The sequence below is a fragment of the Staurois parvus genome, unplaced genomic scaffold (genome assembly GCF_062004578.1).
Source record: "Staurois parvus isolate SC_StPar_1 unplaced genomic scaffold, SC_StPar_1.0 ptg003017l, whole genome shotgun sequence".
Classification (NCBI taxonomy): Eukaryota; Metazoa; Chordata; class Amphibia; order Anura; family Ranidae; genus Staurois; species Staurois parvus.
This window is the reverse complement of record NW_028320813.1, coordinates 1-21,424: the sequence shown is the minus strand read 5'-3', so window position 1 is coordinate 21,424 and position 21,424 is coordinate 1. Positions and strand designations below refer to the sequence as shown.

At 50.4% G+C, this 21,424-nt stretch overlaps 1 protein-coding gene across 1 annotated transcript; it reads left to right on the top strand.

Moving 5' to 3' along the window:
• Nucleotides 1-623: 623 nt before the first annotated feature.
• On the top strand, nucleotides 624-20,521 carry LOC149428709 (endoribonuclease Dicer-like; the record flags this gene model as incomplete). Its single annotated transcript, XM_089667092.1, is given in 11 exon segments — nucleotides 624-754; nucleotides 2,198-2,332; nucleotides 5,816-5,976; nucleotides 8,493-8,661; nucleotides 9,684-10,159; nucleotides 12,431-12,563; nucleotides 14,859-15,101; nucleotides 15,183-15,337; nucleotides 16,253-16,385; nucleotides 20,444-20,479; nucleotides 20,482-20,521. Coding segments are annotated over 11 exon segments (1,812 nt in total), but the record flags the coding sequence as incomplete, so codon positions are not given.
• Nucleotides 20,522-21,424: the final 903 nt, after the last annotated feature.

The window sequence follows — 21,424 nt, the reverse complement described above, 5'->3', positions numbered from 1 at the left end:
ATATTATTAGTATTGTTGTTGTTATTAGTATTGTTGTTATTAATATTATTATTAGTATTATTGTTATTAGTATTGTTATTAGTATTGTTATTAGTATTGTTGTTAGTATTATTATTAGTATTGTTATTATTAATGTTGTTGTTATTATTATTAGTATTGTTATTATTATTATTAATGTTGTTGTTGTTATTTATAGTAGTAGTATTATTAGTATTATTATTATTATTATTATATAGTAGTAGTATTATTATTATTATTAGTATTATTGTTATTAGTATTGTTAATAATAATACTAATAATACTACTACTAATATAATAATAATAATAATACTAATAATACTACTACTAATAATATTAACAACAAAAATACTAACAACAATACTAATAATATTATTGTTATTATTGTTATTATTATTAGTATTATTATTTGTATTGTCCTGTAGACGGTTGTTGTCTTTGGTCTTCTCCCTCCATGCAGCTTCTTATAAGTTCTCTTTGGTCTTCTCCCTCCATGCAGCTTCTTATAAGTTCTCTTTGGTCTTCTCCCTCCATGCAGCTTCTTATAAGTTCTCTTTGGTCTTCTCCCTCCATGCAGCTTCTTATAAGTTGTCTTTTCTTTCCAGCGAAGCAAGTTGCCCAGCAGGTGTCTGCGGTCCGGACGCACTCCGATCTGAAGGTTGGGGAATATTCTGCTTTGGAGGTGGTGGAGGGCTGGACCAAGGAGAGATGGAACCGCGAGTTTCTGGATCATCAGGTGACCCTTCTTATGGTGTTCTTGTTTTAGTCATTTCAGGTGGACAAAAAAAAAAGAGCGACAATTTTGACAGAAAAAAAAAGAGCGACAATTTTTAGGGAAAGAAGAGAGAGCGACCGTTTTGAGGGGAAAAAAAAGAGCGACCGTTTTGAGAGAGAAATTTTTTTTGACCTTCTTCTATTAGACATGTCCAGTAAAAAAGTCAAATTTCGTCATAACTTTAGGCCAAAATGTCTCCCGCTCCGTGTCTTTGCTAAAAAAAACAAAAAACAAAATCCTGATACGTGTAAATTAATTGGTTTATGTGAAAGTTATAGCGTTTACAAATGGCGGGAAAGATAGATTTTTTTTTTTTTTTTTTTTGACTGGTAATGGTGATCAGCGATTTATAGTGGGACTGCAGCAGACATTCTACCACGGGGAGGGGGGGGGGCGGATTTGGTGTCACTGACATTCCCAGTGACACCAATACAGTGACCACAGGCTAATAAAAGCCCCGACACCGTACTAATGGCGTTTACAAATGGCGGTGTATATATGCTGTTTGTTTTTTGTTCTCACTAGTAATGGTGATCAGTGATTTTATAGCGGGACTAATAAAAAGCACCGACACTGTACTAATGACACTGGGCAGGAAGGGGTTAACATGAGGGGGCGACCAAAGGGGTAACTGTGCGTTTTATTGGGGGGGGGGGGGTGAGCTTCACTGTAAGCACATTGCCGTGCACAGCCATACAAAGCAGTGTGCAGGAGCTGACGGAAGAGAACTGTCCATTCCTCCCATCTGTCTCTGCACGGTGCTGCATTCCCAGCCTGCCCCGAGCTCGGAGTTCTTCTTTAATATCCTCGGTAATATGTCCCAGAAGGAGCCCAGCCTCTCTAATGTACGAAGATTGGGGGGGGGGGGGGGTCACGGGGTTATTCAACCCCCATCTCCCCAGTCAGAGGAGCAGATGGAGCTCCCAGCCGGCCTCCTCTCATCTACAATTGTCACACCAGCAATGGGATTATTTCCTCGTATTCCGTAATCCGTCCTCTAAACTCCAACATATTGGCAGTGCAAACTCCATATATCCTTTCTTTTTTTTTTTTTTTTTTTTTGATACGCTTGGAGTTTGTTTTGTAAATTTGGGGCGGGTACGAAGCTTTAGTTTGCAGATAATCTCCGACGGTGAGATAGGCAACTCCTAAAGTCTCGGTAACTTGAACCCTCTTGTTTTTACCTCCTCGCCGGGGTCTCTTGTCAAACTTCATTCTCCAGAAACTCGCAGCACAACGGCAATTTGGAGTGTGTCAGGCGGGGGGGGCTTGATGGGAATTGTCAGTTGGTTTACAGAGGAAACATTGGAAACATATGAGGTTCAACCACCAAAATCCAAAGCAGACGTTCACAGTGGGTCCCCGCCGCAATCTCCTACGTTTATCCCTGTGTGTGTGTTTCAGATCCTCATCATGACCTGCCACATCTTCCTGAGCGTTCTCGAGAGCGAAAATCTGTCATTATCCAGCATTAATTTGTTGGTGTTTGACGAATGCCATCTCGCTATCCAGGATCACCCGTATCGGGAAATCATGAAGGTAGGAGGAGTGCAACTGGTGTTCTGGGGTGGGCCCCCCAACTGAAGGGGTCATGGCTTATTGGGAACATCGAGAAATGTTAGAGGGTCTAAAATCACAACGGTTTACTTTACTTAGTGTTACTGAACCCGCAACGGTGACATCAGTCTGCAGAGGCAGCAAAGCATGCTGGGTATACTCACTGTGGGGCCTAAGGGGTTAATCCTCTGCATTGTGTAAAAATGCTGTTTGATCCTGTCTTCTCTGATCCTCCCTTTCTTCCAGCACCCCCCTCTTATCTCCTGATAAGACATATCGTATGGAGTCACTCTGCACATGCTCAGTTTGTGTGTTGCTAGAAAGGGGCATTTTTTTTTTTTTTTTCCTTTTTTTCCTCTTTTTGTTCTCTTCCTTTTTTTTCCTCTTTTTTTGTTCTTTTCCTTTTTTTTTTCCTCTCTTTTTTTGTTCTTTTCCTTTTTTTTTTTCCTCTCTTTTTTGTTCTTTTCCTTTTTTTTTTCCTCTTTTTTTGTTCTTTAACTTCTTTTCCTCTTTTTTGTGTTCATTTTTTTCCTCTTTTTTTTGTTTTTTTTCCTCCTTTTTTGTTTTTTTTTTTCTTGGGAGGGTGCATGTGATCAGCGCAGGGCCAATTAGCACTGTCTAGACAGAGGTCAGGGGTTCTGCATCCTGCTAGAGCAGAAATAAAACTCCTCCTACAAACTTTAACTAGTGCTCTGCTGGACACTGATAGAAGTCACAAGATTGCTCTATACTGCTGATGAGAAAAGGGATTTAGCAGTTTATATTTACTAAAATAATTGCAATTCCATGTTCTGTGTACTGTGGGGGACCCGATATAGTGAATGCAGGGTCCGGGGAGAGCGGATATAGTGACTGCGGGGTCCGGGGAGAGCGGATATAGTGACTGCGGGGTCCGGGGAGAGCGGATATAGTGACTGCGGGGTCCGGGGAGAGCGGATATAGTGACTGCGGGGTCCGGGGAGAGCGGATATAGTGACTGCGGGGTCCGGGGAGAGCGGATATAGTGAATGCGGGGTCCGGGGAGAGCGGATATAGTGAATGCGGGGTCCGGGGAGAGCGGATATAGTGAATGCGGGGTCCGGGGAGAGCGGATATAGTGAATGCGGGGTCCGGGGAGAGCGGATATAGTGAATGCGGGGTCCGGGGAGAGCGGATATAGTGAATGCGGGGTCCGGGGAGAGCGGATATAGTGAATGCGGGGTCCGGGGAGAGCGGATATAGTGAATGCGGGGTCCGGGGAGAGCGGATATAGTGAATGCGGGGTCCGGGGAACCGGATAGCGGATATAGTGAATGCGGGGTCCGGGGAGAGCGGATATAGTGAATGCGGGGTCCGGGGAGAGCGGATATAGTGAATGCGGGGTCCGGGGAGAGCGGATATAGCGGGGTCCGGGGAGAGCAAATATAGTGAATGCGGGGTCCGGGGGGAGGGCGGATATAGTGAATGCGGGGTCCGGGGGGAGGGCGGATATAGTGAATGCGGGGTCCGGGGGGAGGGCGGATATAGTGAATGCGGGGTCCGGGGGGAGGGCGGATATAGTGAATGCGGGGTCCGGGGGAGGGCGGATATAGTGAATGCGGGGTCCGGGGGGAGCGGATATAGTGAATGCGGGGTCCGGGGAGAGCGGATATAGTGAATGCGGGGTCCGGGGAGAGCGGATATAGTGAATGCGGGGTCCGGGGAGAGCGGATATAGTGAATGCGGGGTCCGGGGAGAGCGGATATAGTGAATGCGGGGTCCGGGGAGAGCGGATATAGTGAATGCGGGGTCCGGGGAGAGCGGATATAGTGAATGCGGGGTCCGGGGAGAGCGGATATAGTGAATGCGGGGTCCGGGGAGAGCGGATATAGTGAATGCGGGGTCCGGGGAGAGCGGATATAGTGAATGCGGGGTCCGGGGAGAGCGGATATAGTGAATGCGGGGTCCGGGGAGAGCGGATATAGTGAATGCGGGGTCCGGGGAGAGCGGATATAGTGAATGCGGGGTCCGGGGGGAGGGCGGATATAGTGAATGCCGGGTCCGGGGGGAGAGCGGATATAGTGAATGCGGGGTCCGGGGAGAGCAGATATAGTGAATGCGGGGTCCAGGAGGAGAGCGGATATAGTGGTGTCACCATTCCCTTAATTCCCAGCTATCATCAGGAGCACTCTCCTCTCCCCTGCAGCTGCTATTGGCTGACACTGGTGATCACTTGACTGGACCACAGTGGGCTGAAAGTAGGCGAGTTATATAAATATTTTTTTGCATATGTTAGAAAGTTGGGGAGGGGCATTTTAAGACACTGTCTTCCTACACTTCCAGTGCAGTTTATAAATTAAAATGTGCCCCCCCCCCCCCCCAAAGCTCTGATGTCACCTGGTCTCCTCCCCCACGCGTGTCGTCACCAATCACATGACTTTATCAGGAAACCAATAATGGTATTTTATTCCAGTGCTTCCGGTATTCAGCTCTGGGGTCACTTGGTCTCCTGATTAAGTCGTGATTGGTGACGACACGCGTGAGGGAGGAGACCAAGTGCCGCCAGAGCTGAATACCGGAAGCACTGGAATAAAATACCATTGTTGTCACCAATCACATGACTTCATCAGGAGACCAACAATGGTATTTTATTCCAGTGCTTCCGGTATTCAGCTCTGGCGTCACCTGGTCTCCTCCCCCACGCGTGTTACCAATCACATGACTTCATCAGGAGACCAACAAGCGTGATGGAGGAGACCAGGTGATGCCAGAGCTGAATACCGGAAGCACTGGAATAAAATCCCATTGTTGGTCTCCTGATAAAGTCTTGTAATTGGTGACAACACGCGTGGGGGAGGAGACCAGGTGATGCCAGAGCTGAATAATGGAAGCACTGGAGTAAAATCCGATTGTTGGGCTCCTGATGAAGTCATGTGATTGGTGACGACACACGTGAAGGAGGAGACCAGGTTGACGCCAGAGCTGAATACCTGAAGCACTGGAATAACACACCATTGTTGGTCCAGTTCACGTCTGGCTCCTTCGCCTGCTGAAGGAAGGTGTTAGACTCCTGAAAGGCGCTGGATACTTTTTGGTTTGTACCCCTGATTTTATTGGAGTAAAGTTGTATCCGGACCCCTCAGCAGTGGTGCGGCTCTTCCACTGTAATTCTCACACGTGTTTCGGTATTTTCCTGGAGTTCATGTTTAACTTTTGCTGTCATTCTAGTTATTTTACCCTCAGCATGGCTTTGCTGTCACGCAAGCGTTCCGCTGACATAATTCAGTGCGCTAGAATGGCGATGGTAGATTTGTAGTCCAATCCTTCTATAAACGAAACATCTGCAACCTGATCCATGACACGCAGTTGCGTCATCTCCATGCTTTCCATGTCCTCTTCGGGACCCGCGTGGCCCTCGCTGTGCAGAGGTCTGTATGGAGATCACGCCTCGTGTCTGCAGTAATAAGTTCACTCATATGTCCCCTCCGCGCTCTTCGTCACGCACAGATCTGTGAGAGTTGCCAGACGTGTCCGCGGATCCTGGGGCTGACCGCTTCCATCCTGAACGGGAAATGCGACCCCTCTGACCTGGAGGAGAAGATCCAGAAACTGGAGGAAATTCTGAAGAGTAATGCGGAGACTGCGACCGATCTGGTGGTGTTGGACAGGTAAACAGGACGCAGATCCCATGACTTCATCTCCAGCTTGTAATGCAGGGAATTCGCACCGGGGAGCGCTTCGTTGCCAGGCTGCCTTTTGGGTCAAAACATTTCCATATAGGAGCTTTTAGGAATCGGTGAACGTTTTTAGAAAGTTGCTCCCCGTTCAACCTGCCTAAGCTGAACCTGATGTCTGCTAAAAATAAAAGGACATTACAGGGTATAAAAAGCAGAACATTCCATGATACTCGCTGCAGGCGTATACAGAGGTCAGAGGGCAACGTACAAGTCACACAGAGGACAGCAATTAACAAACATTTACCACCTTTTTTTGGGGGGGTCATTTTCTTTTTCTTTTTGTGTGTTTTGGGTGTTTGTGTGTTTGGTTGGGCGTTTGTGTGTTTGGTTGGGCGTTTGTGTGTTTGGTTGGGCGTTTGTGTGTTTGGTTGGGCGTTTGTGTGTTTGGTTGGGCGTTTGTGTGTTTGGTTGGGCGTTTGTGTGTTTGGTTGGGCGTTTGTGTGTTTGGTTGGGCGTTTGTGTGTTTGGTTGGGCGTTTGTGTGTTTGGTTGGGCGTTTGTGTGTTTGGTTGGGCGTTTGTGTGTTTGGTTGGGCGTGTGTGTGTTTGGTTGGGCGTGTGTGTGTTTGGTTGGGCGTGTGTGTGTTTGGTTGGGCGTGTGTGTGTTTGGTTGGGCGTGTGTGTGTTTGGTTGGGCGTGTGTGTGTTTGGTTGGGCGTGTGTGTGTTTGGTTGGGCGTGTGTGTGTTTGGTTGGGCGTGTGTGTGTTTGGTTGGGCGTGTGTGTGTTTGGTTGGGCGTGTGTGTGTTTTGGTTGGGCGTTTGTGTGTTTTGGTTGGGCGTTTGTGTGTGTGTGTGTGTGTGTGTGTGTGTGTGTGTTTGGTTGGGTGGGTGTTTTTTTTTTGTTTTTTTTTTTGTTTTGTGGTGTTTTTTTGTGTTTGTGTTTTTTTGTTTGTTTTTTTTTCGTGTCCTGAAGGTACAGTAAGTCCCATGTTATGTATTGTGCTTCACCAGTGATGATCGGGAGGGGGGAGTACATCTACTTGGAAGAGATGCTGGGCAGAAGGGCTGACTGGGGAAGGAGCAGTGGTAGGGTCATCGAAGTGTAGGGGTATGGTCCTTTAGAGGAACCCCCCCTCCCAGGTCCCTACTCTTTATTACCTCCCTATACAGGTATATAAACAATTATAAATGTATATCCTTGTAACATTGTGGTTAATGGTGAGGAAGGGCATGGGGGGGGGGGTGGAGGGGTTACTGGCCAGGAAGGAAGACTGGGGAGGGAACAGGCTTTTGGTCAGTAAGTGGGGGAGATTAGAAATGGAGGGAGCTAGGGTAGGCTCATTGAAGTGGAACCCCCCCCCCCCCCCCCTATTTAGGAATAATCCTACTTGTCTATATCTTTAGTGAATGGTGAGGAAGGGCATGAGGTGAAGGGGGGGGGGGGGGGGTGGAGTGGACCCTGGACAGAAAGGGTGACTGGGGAGGGAGCATGGGTAAGATTGGTAATTGGGGGGGACCTCAGAAATGGAGGGAACAGGGGTAGAGTCATTAAAGAAGATCCCTCCCCTTGTAAACCTGGATGTTGGAGCAATAAATATTCGTACCTATATGATTTTGTAACATTTTGGTTAATAGTGAGGAAGGTCATGGGGGGTTGGAGGGGATATCGGAGAGAAGGGGGGGACTGGGGAGGGAGCCAGGGGTAGGGTCCTCAGAGGATCCCCCACAGTTCCTACTTTTTATTTCCTCCCTACACAGGTTTGTAAACAGTCATACTTGTATCATTGTAACATTGTGGTGAATGGTGAGAGGGCATGCGGGGTGGAGGGGACACCAGACAATTAGGTGACTAGGGAGGGAGCAGGGGGGTATGGTCCTTTAAGAGTAATCCCCTTCCCCCCGACCCCCCTTCTTCCCATCCAGTCTATATTCTATAAACCTGTATACCTGAATTTTGGTTAAAGATGAGGAAGGACATGTAGGGTTGAAAGGATACTGGACCAAAGGGGGGACTGTGGAGGGAGCAGGGTCATCGCCCTTGCCCCCCCCCCGGTCACTACTCTTTCCTCCCTGTACCGGTTTATAAACAATCATACTTGTATCCTTGTAACTTGGACGTGGAGGGAGATCTCCCAGGACCGTCCCATCTCACAGGACATTTTCTTCTCCAGCTGGGCGCAGTCCAGCCCCCCTAAAGTTTGGAGGACAGTAAACTGGCCCTTTGTTTAGAAAGTTTGGAGACTCCCGCTCTATACACATTATACAGTGCTGACAGCTGCTTCATTGGTTAGTAAAAGAAATAGATTGGGCCAGCTTGGCCAGATTGGGCCAGCTTGGCCAACTCTTTAAAGCCATAGTGTTCCTGGAGTTGGGCGTTAAGGCAGAGTTTTCGCCCCAAAAAAGCACTGTTGCATCTTGGGGGGGGGGGGGGAGGGAAAAAAGTCGACTGTTTGGTCTTTATCTTATTGTCCGCATACAGGGTCTCCCAATTTCTCCTTTTGTATTGCAGGTATGCCTCTCAGCCCTGTGAGATTGTTCTGGACTGTGGCCCCTATCATGACAAAAGTGGACTTTACCAGAGACTCCAGTCAGAGCTGGAAGAAGCTCTTCACTTTCTGGATGACTGCAACATTCCACTACAGTCCAAGGAGAGAGACTCCACCGCCATCTCCAAACAGGTACGTCCGTCTAGGGACCTCATTGCAGCGCCGGATGGAGCATCTGGTGACTGCATCCCTTTTTAGGCCCCAGTTCACATGTGGGCGGGGACGCACGTTTCTGTAAAGCCCTTGCGGTGCCATTTTTTTTTTCCCTTATGACACTCCCAAATGCAGGTAGCAGTCACATGAAAAACGTGCAAAAACATGTCGCAAAGTATGATTGGTTCAGTGCCAATATTTGGTACAACAGCGTTTTTTGGAGTGGAGGGAGGCCTATTAATGTGAATGGTGCTGATCCACAAACACCAAAAAAAGTGCAACAGCAGCGTCGTTGAGGTGTAAACAGGACCTTAACTGCTTCTCCTTCACCCTATAGTGCAGGACTGCACAAAAACACGTGTGTGTATGTATGTGTGTATGTATGTGTGTGTATATATATTTGCATTTCCAGTAGGGGGTTCATGCCGCCCTACCCATGCCGCCACGGGTGTCAATCACCGGGTCCCAGCCGGAGTTTCCCTGCTGGCACCGGGCGATCGCCGAGTAACACTGTCCGGGGAGAGACCTTCAGCTGATCATTTCTCTATTACTGACTTGCCATGCCTTGTTCTGTACCTTTTCTCTCTGGAGAAGTGTCCATCTTGGCAGTGACAAGGTTTTGTGAGCTGCCCTCTTCCATGTTGGAGGATATGCTGACTGATTCTGGAATAATCAAGCAGCAGTAGGAAAGGTGGAGAAAACTGAGCCACAGAATGCAGGCAAAGCAGGGGAGATCTTGCATTACAGGTCCCTAGGTACAGCTTCCTCTCCAGCATGGAGAACGAGTGAGTAAGCATCATGGTGACACCACCAAATCTCCTGAGATTGAGTCAGAGGCAGCAGTGAATTGGATCTCACACTACAGATAAATGGCTGAGGATACAGAACAGGAGTGCCTAGGCACAGGAAGGGCGCAATTTATATTTGACGTTTCCTTTAAGAACTCAAATCTTCACTGTTTTGATTTCAGGTCCACTTTAATTTGCCTGTTTCTGTTGTAGATCTTGTCGGACTGCCGGGCGGTTCTGTTGGTCCTAGGCCCTTGGTGCGCAGATAAGGTGGCGGGCATGATGGTGCGTGAACTGCAGAAATACATCAAGCATGAACAGGAGGAGCTCCACCGCAAATTTCTGCTTTTCACAGATACAATCCTGAGGAAGATCCATGCCCTTTGTGAGGAACATTTCTCCCCGGCCTCCCTCGACCTGAAATTCGTCACCCCCAAGGTCCTGCGCCTCTTAGAGATCCTGCGCAAGTACAAACCCTACGAGCGCCAGCAGTTCGAGAGCGTGGAGTGGTACAACAACCGCAACCAGGACAACTACGTGTCGTGGAGCGACTCTGAGGACGACGACGATGACGATGAGGAGATCGAAGAGAGAGAGAAGGCTGAAACCAGTTTTCCTTCCCCATTTACCAACATCCTGTGCGGAATCATCTTTGTGGAGCGAAGATACACGGCTGTTGTCTTAAATCGGTAATGTGTGGGGGGCCGTTCTATTTTTTTTTTTTTTTTTTTTTGAAAGGCGTTTTTCGGAACCAATTTTAATTTTCAGCCAAAAATGTAATTTTAACATTTGTTGGTCATTGAATGGGGCCTTATTGTGGAGTGGGGGGGTGGGGTGGAGACTTTTTAGCTAAACCAGAACTTGCCCTTCCAAAGCTGAAATCTGGGCACAAAAACTTTTGCTTCTGATCTATTTTTCAGTTACCAGAAAGTAGAAATCCACTGGAGATTTTTATCGTAATTACTTATGTTGGGTACAGTTGAGTTTTCCTTCAAGAGTTAACGTTAGCATGACAGAATGTCACAACCAGCCTCCACCAGAGTTCCATGGAACCCTAGGGTTTCCTCTAGCATTCACGTGGGGTTTCCTGTAGCGTTCACGAGGGGTTTCCTGTAGCGTTCACGTGGGGTTTCCTGTAGCGTTCACGAGGGGTTTCCTGTAGCGTTCACGAGGGGTTTCCTGTAGCGTTCACGAGGGGTTTCCTGTAGCGTTCACGAGGGGTTTCCTGTAGCGTTCACGAGGGGTTTCCTGTAGCGTTCACGAGGGGTTTCCTGTAGCGTTCACGAGGGGTTTCCTGTAGCGTTCACGAGGGGTTTTCCTGTAGCGTTCACGAGGGGTTTCCTGTAGCGTTCACGAGGGGTTTCCTGTAGCGTTCACGAGGGGTTTCCTGTAGCGTTCACGAGGGGTTTCCTGTAGCGTTCACGAGGGGTTTCCTGTAGCGTTCACGAGGGGTTTCCTGTAGCGTTCACGAGGGGTTTCCTGTAGCGTTCACGAGGGGTTTCCTGTAGCGTTCACGGGGGGTTCCTGTAGCGTTCACGGGGGGTTTCCTGTAGCGTTCACGGGGGGTTTCCTGTAGCGTTCACGGGGGGTTTCCTGTAGCGTTCACGAGGGGTTTCCTCAACAATCAGCAATTTCTGACTCAGATAAGTAACCACTGACACCAGTGATCTTTATAAGGTATGTTAGGGAGAGTTCTTCCCACTGGCCCCCAATGTAAGGGACGTTCTTCCCACTGACCCCCAATGTAAGGGACGTTCTTCCCACTGATCCCCAATGTAAGGGACGTTCTTCCCACTGGCCCCCAATGTAAGGGACGTTCTTCCCACTGACCCCCAATGTAAGGGACGTTCTTCCCACTGATCCCCAATGTAAGGGACGTTCTTCCCACTGACCCCCAATGTAAGGGACGTTCTTCCCACTGACCCCCAATGTAAGGGACGTTCTTCCCACTGACCCCCAATGTAAGGGACGTTCTTCCCACTGACCCCCAATGTAAGGGACGTTCTTCCCACTGACCCCCAATGTAAGGGACGTTCTTCCCACTGACCCCCAATGTAAGGGACGTTCTTCCCACTGACCCCCAATGTAAGGGACGTTCTTCCCACTGACCCCCAATGTAGGGGACGTTCTTCCCACTGACCCCCAATGTAGGGGACGTTCTTCCCACTGACCCCCAATGTAGGGGACGTTCTTCCCACTGACCCCCAATGTAGGGGACGTTCTTCCCACTGACCCCCAATGTAGGGGACGTTCTTCCCACTGACCCCCAATGTAGGGGACGTTCTTCCCACTGACCCCCAATGTAGGGGACGTTCTTCCCACTGACCCCCAATGTAGGGGACGTTCTTCCCACTGACCCCCAATGTAGGGGACGTTCTTCCCACTGACCCCCAATGTAGGGGACGTTCTTCCCACTGACCCCCAATGTAGGGGACGTTCTTCCCACTGACCCCCAATGTAGGGGACGTTCTTCCCACTGACCCCCAATGTAGGGGACGTTCTTCCCACTGACCCCCAATGTAGGGGACGTTCTTCCCACTGACTAAGGTAGGGCGTGTCCTTCCCGCTGGCGGCCAACGTAGGGAGTGTCCTCAACTGGCCATTATTGTAATGGTGCGTTTTTCCACAGACTACCAATATAAGGGGAACATTACCGTTTTCACTACACGTCTTTATTTTCTGGCCATTTCATTTTATTAAATATAGGGCAGGCCTGGGTGTCACACAATGTTCTCCACATCGCGTGTTCTTTATCGCTGTGTCTCAGCCTACTGTTCATGCTAACGTGCCGTGAGCTGTAGATACAGCAATTGTTAGCAAAGATTTCCTGAGACCTGAAAGTCATTTCCAAAGTTTGCAGAAGGCTGGTTTAAAGCAAACCTCCGTATTGCCAGCGCTGATGTCTGTCTCTTTTGAACTGCAGCTGCGACTTAACGGACTCTTCCAACTTAACATTGCAGGTTGATTAAGGAGGCCGGGAAACAGGACCCAGAACTGGCTTACATTAGCAGTAACTTCATAACTGGCCACGGCATCGGAAAGAATCAGCCACGTAACAAGCAGATGGAAGTGGAGTTCAGAAAGCAAGAAGAGGTAATGGAAGTGACTCCATATTGGAAAACGAGCGCTTTCCTCTTGTTAATGGATTCGCTCGCAGACCCCGTCCTCAGTCTGCTCTGTGTCAGCTCCCTGCACCCTGGACTCCCTCCAGAGGAGACCATAATTATCTGGCATTAGAGACGCACAGATATCGCTTGTTACACTCGCACAGGTTGTTTCTGCGTTACGTGGTCCTTATTGACACTGACAGTTAAATGACCTCATTTGCTGCATTGAAGTATGTAGAGTCAGATATGCGCCGGCGTTCCCTCGCCCCTTGTGCTGCCACTCCACCTGCACATTCCTCACTAAGGAGATGGGAACTCTTTTCGCTTTTTTTGTTTTTTTCTTCTATTATTATACAGGACTTGTATAGTGCCGACAGTTTGCTCAGCGCTTTACATTATGGAGGGAGACGGTACAGTAACAATACAGTTCAATACAAGAGGGTTTAGATTATTTTATTCTTTATGTAGTTTAGTTTTCATCCTGCCGCACTCCTTTTGGAGGGGTAGGGGGTGGTAAACTACTAAATACATGAAAGTGCCGCGCTTAAAAAGTTACAAATCCTAAGAACACAGTGAAAAATGTGTAAAAAAAAAAAAGTCCATATGAAAAGAAAAGTGTCAGGGCAGGAGCTGAGGAACGGACAGGCAGGCCTAACAATGTAACGCACTGGCTGACTGCAACCACCACCCACAGACCGAAGTCCCTCAGGGCACGGAGTCTAAGTCCCAGGTTGCCCTTCACCAGGGCCCCTGATGGTGGGGATGGACTTGACGCAGCCAGGAACCAGGTCGCGGCCCCTGAGACACCTCAGCTGCGGTAATGGCCGCCGCCAATGGCGTGTAGCTGGTGGAAGAGACAAAAGAGTAGTCAGACAGGCCGGGTCAACAACAGGACAAAACAGTACAGGACAGCAGACGAGAATCACAGGTCACGAGCCGGGTTCAGCAACAGAGGGTCAGATCAAAGGAGAACACAAAGAATAGTCGAGTCACAAGCCGAGTCAGATACCAGGAGAGTCACGAGAGTCAGAACAGAGTAATAGCAACACCAAGACACAAGTGCAAAGAGCATGTGCGGGCCACAGGCTTATATGTCATCAGCCACACCCCTCTGGGGGATGGACCTCAGAGACCTGAAGGCATAAAAGGATTCCCACCATGCTCAGCAGTAAACCAAGATGGACGCCAGCACATGGAGTAACATAACCTCAGGGAAAAGGTAGGACCTTGACAAAAAGTCCCAGAGGCTGTAATGAAACAAGAAAACCAAGGACAGTTGTGGTGTCACCAACCACTACTACAGAAGGCTCACCAGAAAGGCGTGACCCCCTGTGAAGAGCGGTCAATCGCGCTTTGGTGGCCTCCCTAGCGGTCTGATTATGTCCATATTTCTGTGCTCAAAGCGGTACATTTTTTTGCATGGAAATGTGTCGTTTTTTTATTATAGGCCTGTAATTCTTAGGAATAACTCACTGAAATCTGTCTGAACAAGAGTCTAGTAAACATCCCGGGGAGGATAACACTTGAAACACGAAATCATAAATTATAATTTAATAAATAATCAGAAAAAATAATATAATAAATGTAATTCAATAATATAATCAAACCGAAAACACTGAAATGTGAAATAGAGCGCCAAGTTGGCACATCGCTGAGTTCAGTCGCAGAATCGTTTTCAGTGTCTGATGAGGAATTTCCCCCACCAATCATTATCACTCAATTCTGCAAGTGGTTCTGATTTACTATCGCCGTTCTCTAGCCGGTCTAAAACCGCGTCTGACCTAAAGGGACGCTTTTTGGACGCCATGGACGTTTCTCAGTTTCCAGGCAGAAAGGGCGGTAAAAATGCAGGCAGGGCGCCGGACAAAGCACTCGGGACAAAATGTATGTGAAATGGTTTGATACAGGAATGTTATACTATGAGATTTTAGTGAATGTCATCTATTCCAGGGGTAGGCAACCTGCGGCTCTCCAGCTGTTGCAGGACTACAAGTTCCATCATGCCTCTGCAAGTCATAGCTGTAACTCAGTTTTGTAATGTTGCAATGCCTCATGGGAAATGTAGTTCCACAACAGCTAGAGAGCCGCAGGTTGCCTCCCCCTGATTCTATTCTCTCCTGGAGTCTGTGTTGGTTTCCTCGCACAATCCAGAAACCTCCCTGGCAGAATAGAGGGAACCTGCGGATGGAAAGCCTCCCTGACTGGTTCGTCCAGCGATACGACACGTCCACCTCGTCTCTTGGCGTGATCGCAATAACCACGAGCTTCGTCTTTCTTTCAGGTCCTTCGAAAATTCCGAGCGCATGAAACCAATTTGCTGATCGCCACCAGCATTGTAGAGGAAGGGGTGGACATCCCGAAGTGCAACCTGGTGGTCCGCTTTGATTTGCCCACAGAGTACAGGTCCTATGTCCAGTCCAAGGGTCGGGCGAGAGCCCCCATCTCCAATTACATCATGTTGGCGGACACAGACAAGATAAAGGCCTTCGAGGACGATCTGAAGACTTATAAGGCCATTGAGAAGGTTTGTAGCCCAGCCACGTTCCTCGTGACCACGTCCTCCATCCTCTTCCTGCATCATGACGTCGTTCAATAATGCTTTCAGATCCTGCGGAATAAATGCTCCAAGTCCATGGATTGTGGGGAGGCCGAGTTGGAAGCCATCATAGATGACGATGAGATCATTCCTCCCTATGTGTTGAGGCAAGATGACGGGAGCCCGAGGGTGACCATCAACACCGCGATTGGCCACATTAACCGGTGAGCACGAGATGGAATCCTGACAGGAAATTGAAATGTGTGATGTATAAATACCTAGATGCTGATAGAAATTGGTGTCACTGGTTGACCACTTCCAATCCGGACACCCCCCACCCCCCCCCCTTCCGGTCCGGACGCTCCCCCTCCCCCCCTTCCGGTCCGGACGCTCCCCCTCCCCCCCTTCCGGTCCGGACGCTCCCCCTCCCCCCCTTCCGGTCCGGACGCTCCCCCTCCCCCCCTTCCGGTCCGGACGCTCCCCCTCCCCCCCCCCCCCCCCCCCCCCCCCCCCTATCCAGGCCAATTTTCAGCTTTCAGTGCTCTCACACTTTGACAATTGCGCGGTCATGCAACACTGTACCCATATGAATTTTGTACATTTTTTTGAGACAGATAAAACTTTATTTTGGTGGTATTTATTCACCGCTGGGATTTTTATTTGCTTTATAAATGGAAAAAGTCCAAAACATTTTGAAAGTATTTTTCTTATACAATTTTGCAAATATCATAAATCTTGGCTAATATTTAATCCGTTATCTTTTTAGTAAAAAAAAAAAAAACATTTAGTTTATAACCAAAAATTATAATTTTTAAAGTTATTTTAATTACATTTTTATAAAAAAAATTTTATATTGTGTTTTTTTTTTTACATACAGTCACCCTTACAAACTCTAAAAGCTGTAAGACAAAAATTGATGAAAAAATTGCAAAAATGGTCCATCCAATATTTGTAGCTGCTAACGTTTAAATTGTTTTTTGGTGGGGGGGCGGCGGACGTACTGGCGCTCATATTTAAGGTAAGGTCTCGGCCCAGACTCTGCATAAAGAGTGAGTCGGAGTTGGAAATTTTCAGATGTTCCTTGCTGTCTGTCTTCCATTATAGACTGACCTTTGTTTTCATTTGTGGGTTTGTTGCAGCTACTGCGCCCGGTTACCCAGCGACCCCTTCACTCACCTCGCTCCGAAGTGTAAAACCCGAGACAGTTGTGAAGGCCTCTACCGGGCTACTCTCTACCTGCCAATCAACTCCCCTCTAAGAGCCCCCATTGTTGTAAGTACCTGGTAAGAATATACCATCAAGCGCACTGTTATGTGACGTTATCTGCTGACTCTTCCCTCCAACCCCCTCAGTGGAAGCCAGATCCCCTCCAATGGAAGCCAGATCCCCTCCAATGGAAGCCAGATCCCCTCCAATGGAAGCCAAATCCCCCTCCAGTGGAAGCCAGATCCCCCTTCAGTGGAAGCCAGATCCCCCTTCAGTGGAAGCCAGATCCCCCTTCAGTGGAAGCCAGATCCCCCTTCAGTGGAAGCCAGATCCCCCTTCAGTGGAAGCCAGATCCCCCTTCAGTGGAAGCCAGATCCCCCTTCAGTGGAAGCCAGATCCCCCTTCAGTGGAAGCCAGATCCCCCTTCAGTGGAAGCCAGATCCCCCTTCAGTGGAAGCCAGATCCCCCTTCCAGTGGAAGCCAGATCCCCCTTCCAGTGGAAGCCAGATCCCCCTTCCAGTGGAAGCCAGATCCCCCTTCCAGTGGAAGCCAGATCCCCCTTCCAGTGGAAGCCAGATCCCCCTTCCAGTGGAAGCCAGATCCCCCTTCCAGTGGAAGCCAGATCCCCCTTCCAGTGGAAGCCAGATCCCCCTTCCAGTGGAAGCCAGATCCCCCTTCCAGTGGAAGCCAGATCCCCCTCAGCTTCATTGTGCGTCCATGTCCAGAGCCTGCACAGCCTTGTGCCAACAATGGCCGTGTCCAGCTATAGGCCCCTTTCAGAAGGGCCGGATCCATTAGCGTGATCCACCTGCAAGAGCAGACACCGCCCACTGATTTCAATGGGACGGTCGGATGGAAACGGACTGCCTGTTCATTTCCACTCGATTGTCATCCGATCTGCTGGACAGATGGGGATCTCCATCCGTCTGTTCTTGCCGTATACAGTGAAGGAAATGCGTATTTGCTCCTTGTGTAGGTCTACCATCTTGTCCCTGACATCCTTGGACAGCTCTGTGGTCTTTGCCATGGTGGAGAGTTTGGAATCTGATGGTTTGATTGCTCCTGTGGACAGGTGTCTTTTATACAGGTAACACAATGAGATTAGCAGCACTCCCTTTAAGAGACTGCTTCTAATCTCAGCTTGTTACCTGTATGAGAGACACCTGGGAGCCAGAAATCCTGCTGAATGATAGGGGATCAAATCCTTCTTTCCCTCATGAACATGCAGATCCGTCATCATTCGTTAGACGCATTTCTGCTGAATTTGTTGTTGTATTCTGTCTCTCAGTGTTACACCGAACATTCCATTGTTGGACCGATCATTTCTGTGTGAGGGGCGAACATTCCATTGTTAGACCGATCATTTCTGTGTGAGGGGCGAACATTCCATTGTTAGACCGATCATTTCTGTGTGAGGGGGAACATTCACCATCAGCCGGGGAGCAAATACGCATTTCCTGCACTGTAGGATCGGATGCTGACATAGAAGTCTATGGATGGACCGACCGGGTCCACCTGAAAAATGGACAGGTGGCCCCATCAGTCTGCTCATGTGTGAGAGGCCATGCTGCGCCTGCGGACCCCTCCGCATGTATCTAAATGACTGGAGCTGTGAGGACACCAATTAGAGCAAACCGCTCTCATGCTTCATAGGTGCCGAATATGAACTTTTTTTTTACTTTTTGGTTTTTTCTTTTTTTTTTTTTTGGGGGGGGTTTCTTCTTTCTGTGAATGACGCTGGCGTGCGGTTGCTGCACATTAATACCATCACAGTTTATTATAGGTGTTTGTGGTGCAGGTTTTAATGCTTGTAAAATGCCAGATTGTAAAAAAATGTATTGTGCCAAATGCAGTGAGGAAGAGGAAGGGACAAAAAGCAGAATTTTCCTTTTTAGAGTTTAGTTCCACTTTAAACTGCAGAACCCCGCATTCACTATATCCGCTCTCCCCGGACCCCGCATTCACTATATCCGCTCTCCCCGGACCCCGCATTCACTATATCCGCTCTCCCCGGACCCCGCATTCACTATATCCGCTCTCCCCGGACCCCGCATTCACTATATCCGCTCTCCCCGGACCCCGCATTCACTATATCCGCTCTCCCCGGACCCCGCATTCACTATACCCGCTCTCCCCGGACCCCGCATTCGCTGTATGCGCTCTTCCCCCCCCCCCCCCCCCCCCCCAGACCCCGCATTCGCTGTATGCGCTCCCCCCCGCATTCACTGTATGCGCTCCCCCCCCCGCATTCACTGTATGCGCTCCCCCCCCCCGCATTCACTGTATGCGCTCCCCCCCCCGCATTCACTGTATGCGCTCCCCCCCTGCATTCACTGTATGCGCTCCCCCCCCCGCATTCACTGTATGCGCTCCCCCCCCTGCATTCACTGTATGCGCTCCCCCCCCTGCATTCACTGTATGCGCTCCCCCCCCCCCGCATTCACTGTATGCCCTCCCCCCCCCCCGCATTCACTGTATGCGCCCCCCCCCCGCATTCACTGTATGCGCCCCCCCCCCCCGCATTCACTGTATGCGCCCCCCCCCCCGCATTCACTGTATGAGCCCCCCCCCCCCGCATTCACTGTATGCGCCCCCCCCCCGGACCCCGCATTCACTGTATGCGCTGTACCCCCCCCCCCCCCCGGACCCCGCCATTCACTGTATGCGCTGTCCCCCCCCCCTCCCCCCGGACCCCGCCATTCGCTGTATGCGCTGTACCCCCCCCCCCCCCCCCCCGGACCCCGCCATTCGCTGTATGCGCTGTCCCCCCCCCCCCCCCCCCCCCGGACCCCGCCATTCGCTGTATGCGCTGTCCCCCCCCCTCCCCCCGGACCCCGCCATTCGCTGTATGCGCTGTCCCCCCGGACCCCGCCATTCGCTGTATGCGCTGTCCCCCCCCCTCCCCCCGGACCCCGCCATTCGCTGTATGCGCTGTCCCCGGACCCCGCCATTCGCTGTATGCGCTGTCCCCGGACCCCGCCATTCGCTGTATGCGCTGTCCCCGGACCCCGCCATTCGCTGTATGCGCTGTCCCCGGACCCCGCCATTCGCTGTATGCGCTGTCCCCGGACCCCGCCATTCGCTGTATGCGCTGTCCCCGGACCCCGCCATTCGCTGTATGCGCTGTCCCCGGACCCCGCCATTCGCTGTATGCGCTGTCCCCGGACCCCGCCATTCGCTGTATGCGCTGTCCCCGGACCCCGCCATTCGCTGTATGCGCTGTCCCCGGACCCCGCCATTCGCTGTATGCGCTGTCCCCGGACCCCGCCATTCGCTGTATGCGCTGTCCCCGGACCCCGCCATTCGCTGTATGCGCTGTCCCCGGACCCCGCCATTCGCTGTATGCGCTGTCCCCGGACCCCGCCATTCGCTGTATGCGCTGTCCCCGGACCCCGCCATTCGCTGTATCCGCTGTCCCCGGACCCCGCCATTCGCTGTATCCGCTGTCCCCGGACCCCGCCATTCGCTGTATCCGCTGTCCCCGGACCCCGCCATTCGCTGTATCCGCTGTCCCCGGACCCCGCCATTCGCTGTATCCGCTGTCCCCGGACCCCGCCATTCGCTGTATGCGCTGTCCCCGGACCCCGCCATTCGCTGTATGCGCTGTCCCCGGACCCCGCCATTCGCTGTATGCGCTGTCCCCGGACCCCGCCATTCGCTGTATGCGCTGTCCCCGGACCCCGCCATTCGCTGTATGCGCTGTCCCCGGACCCCGCCATTCGCTGTATGCGCTGTCCCCGGACCCCGCCATTCGCTGTATGCGCTGTCCCCGGACCCCGCCATTCGCTGTATCATCAGCAGATGCATTGGGGACAGTAGAAGGGGCGGATCGGAGAGGACAGGATCAAACAGCCTTTTTACAGAATGCAGAGGGTTAACCCCTTAGCTTCCACAGTGAGTATAACCAGCATGCTTTGCTGCATCTACAGACTGATGTCACTGTTGGGGGATTAGTAACACTTTTGTGATTTCTGAGCTCCTTCTGGGCAGTCAGTTGGAATCTCTGTATAGTCTTGTCTAGTCAATATCTTTGACTTGCATAGGAACGGAAGTTGTCTGCAGTGACAGTTGATCACATGTCCTTTGTCACCAGCCATGTATCATTGCGTGTGTCCTTCTTCCAGGGTCCTCCCATGAACTGTGCGAGGCTTGCTGAGCGGGGGCGGTGGCCCTGATATGCTGTAAGAAGCTGCATGAAATCGGTAAGAATCTTCTCCGGTGTGTATGGAATACGACTGTTAAACTCTGGATCCATGAATGCCGAGGAGGCCGATCCCACCACTCGGTTACCCTTTATTGCACCTTTCATCTCACCAAACCCAACCCACCCGTCCTCCTCCATACTTGCCTCCATCCAATTGTCTCAGTTTACATCCAGAGCTGCCGGTCTTCGCTGTCCTTGCGTGTTGGTGCCCAGTAGACTTCTATGAGGCCCTGTCCGAAGTCAGAGGCAACCAGAGTTGGTCTCGTAGAAGTCTCCAGGGCTGTAATGCAGAGGCAGCCATAACAATGAAGACTTGAACCGATGGATGCAAACAAACGGCAGAACTGCGGCCGTCTGAGTGGAGTGTGTGTCTGTGGAGGTCGGTTAGGAAAGGGAGAGCGTAGTGAAATAGATAAGTGCACTTAAAGTGCTCACTGTTCTCTTTGCTGGAGGCTTTTACATGAGGAAGCAAAATCCTGCCTCTACCAAGATGGCCGCCTCCACACAGACACAAAAAAAAAAGGCATGGCAAGTCAGCAATGGGAAGAGATCGGCTGCAAGGGGGACCACATGACGTATTTATTTCAGGTACTTGTATAGCGCCATCAATTTACGCAGCGCTTTACATATATATTGTACATTCACATCAGTCCCCGCCCCCGAGGAGCGTACAATCTAAGGTCCCTAACTCACATTCATACATACATATACTAGGGACAATTTTTTTTTTTTTTTTTTAGACAGGAACCAGTTAACCTACCAGCATGTCTTTGGCGTGTGGGAGGAAACTGTAGTACCCAGAGGAAACCCACGCAGGCACAGGGGGAACACGCAAACTTCAGGAAGGTGGTGCCGTGGCTGGGATTCGAACCAAGGACCCCGAGTACTGCCAGGCGGGAGT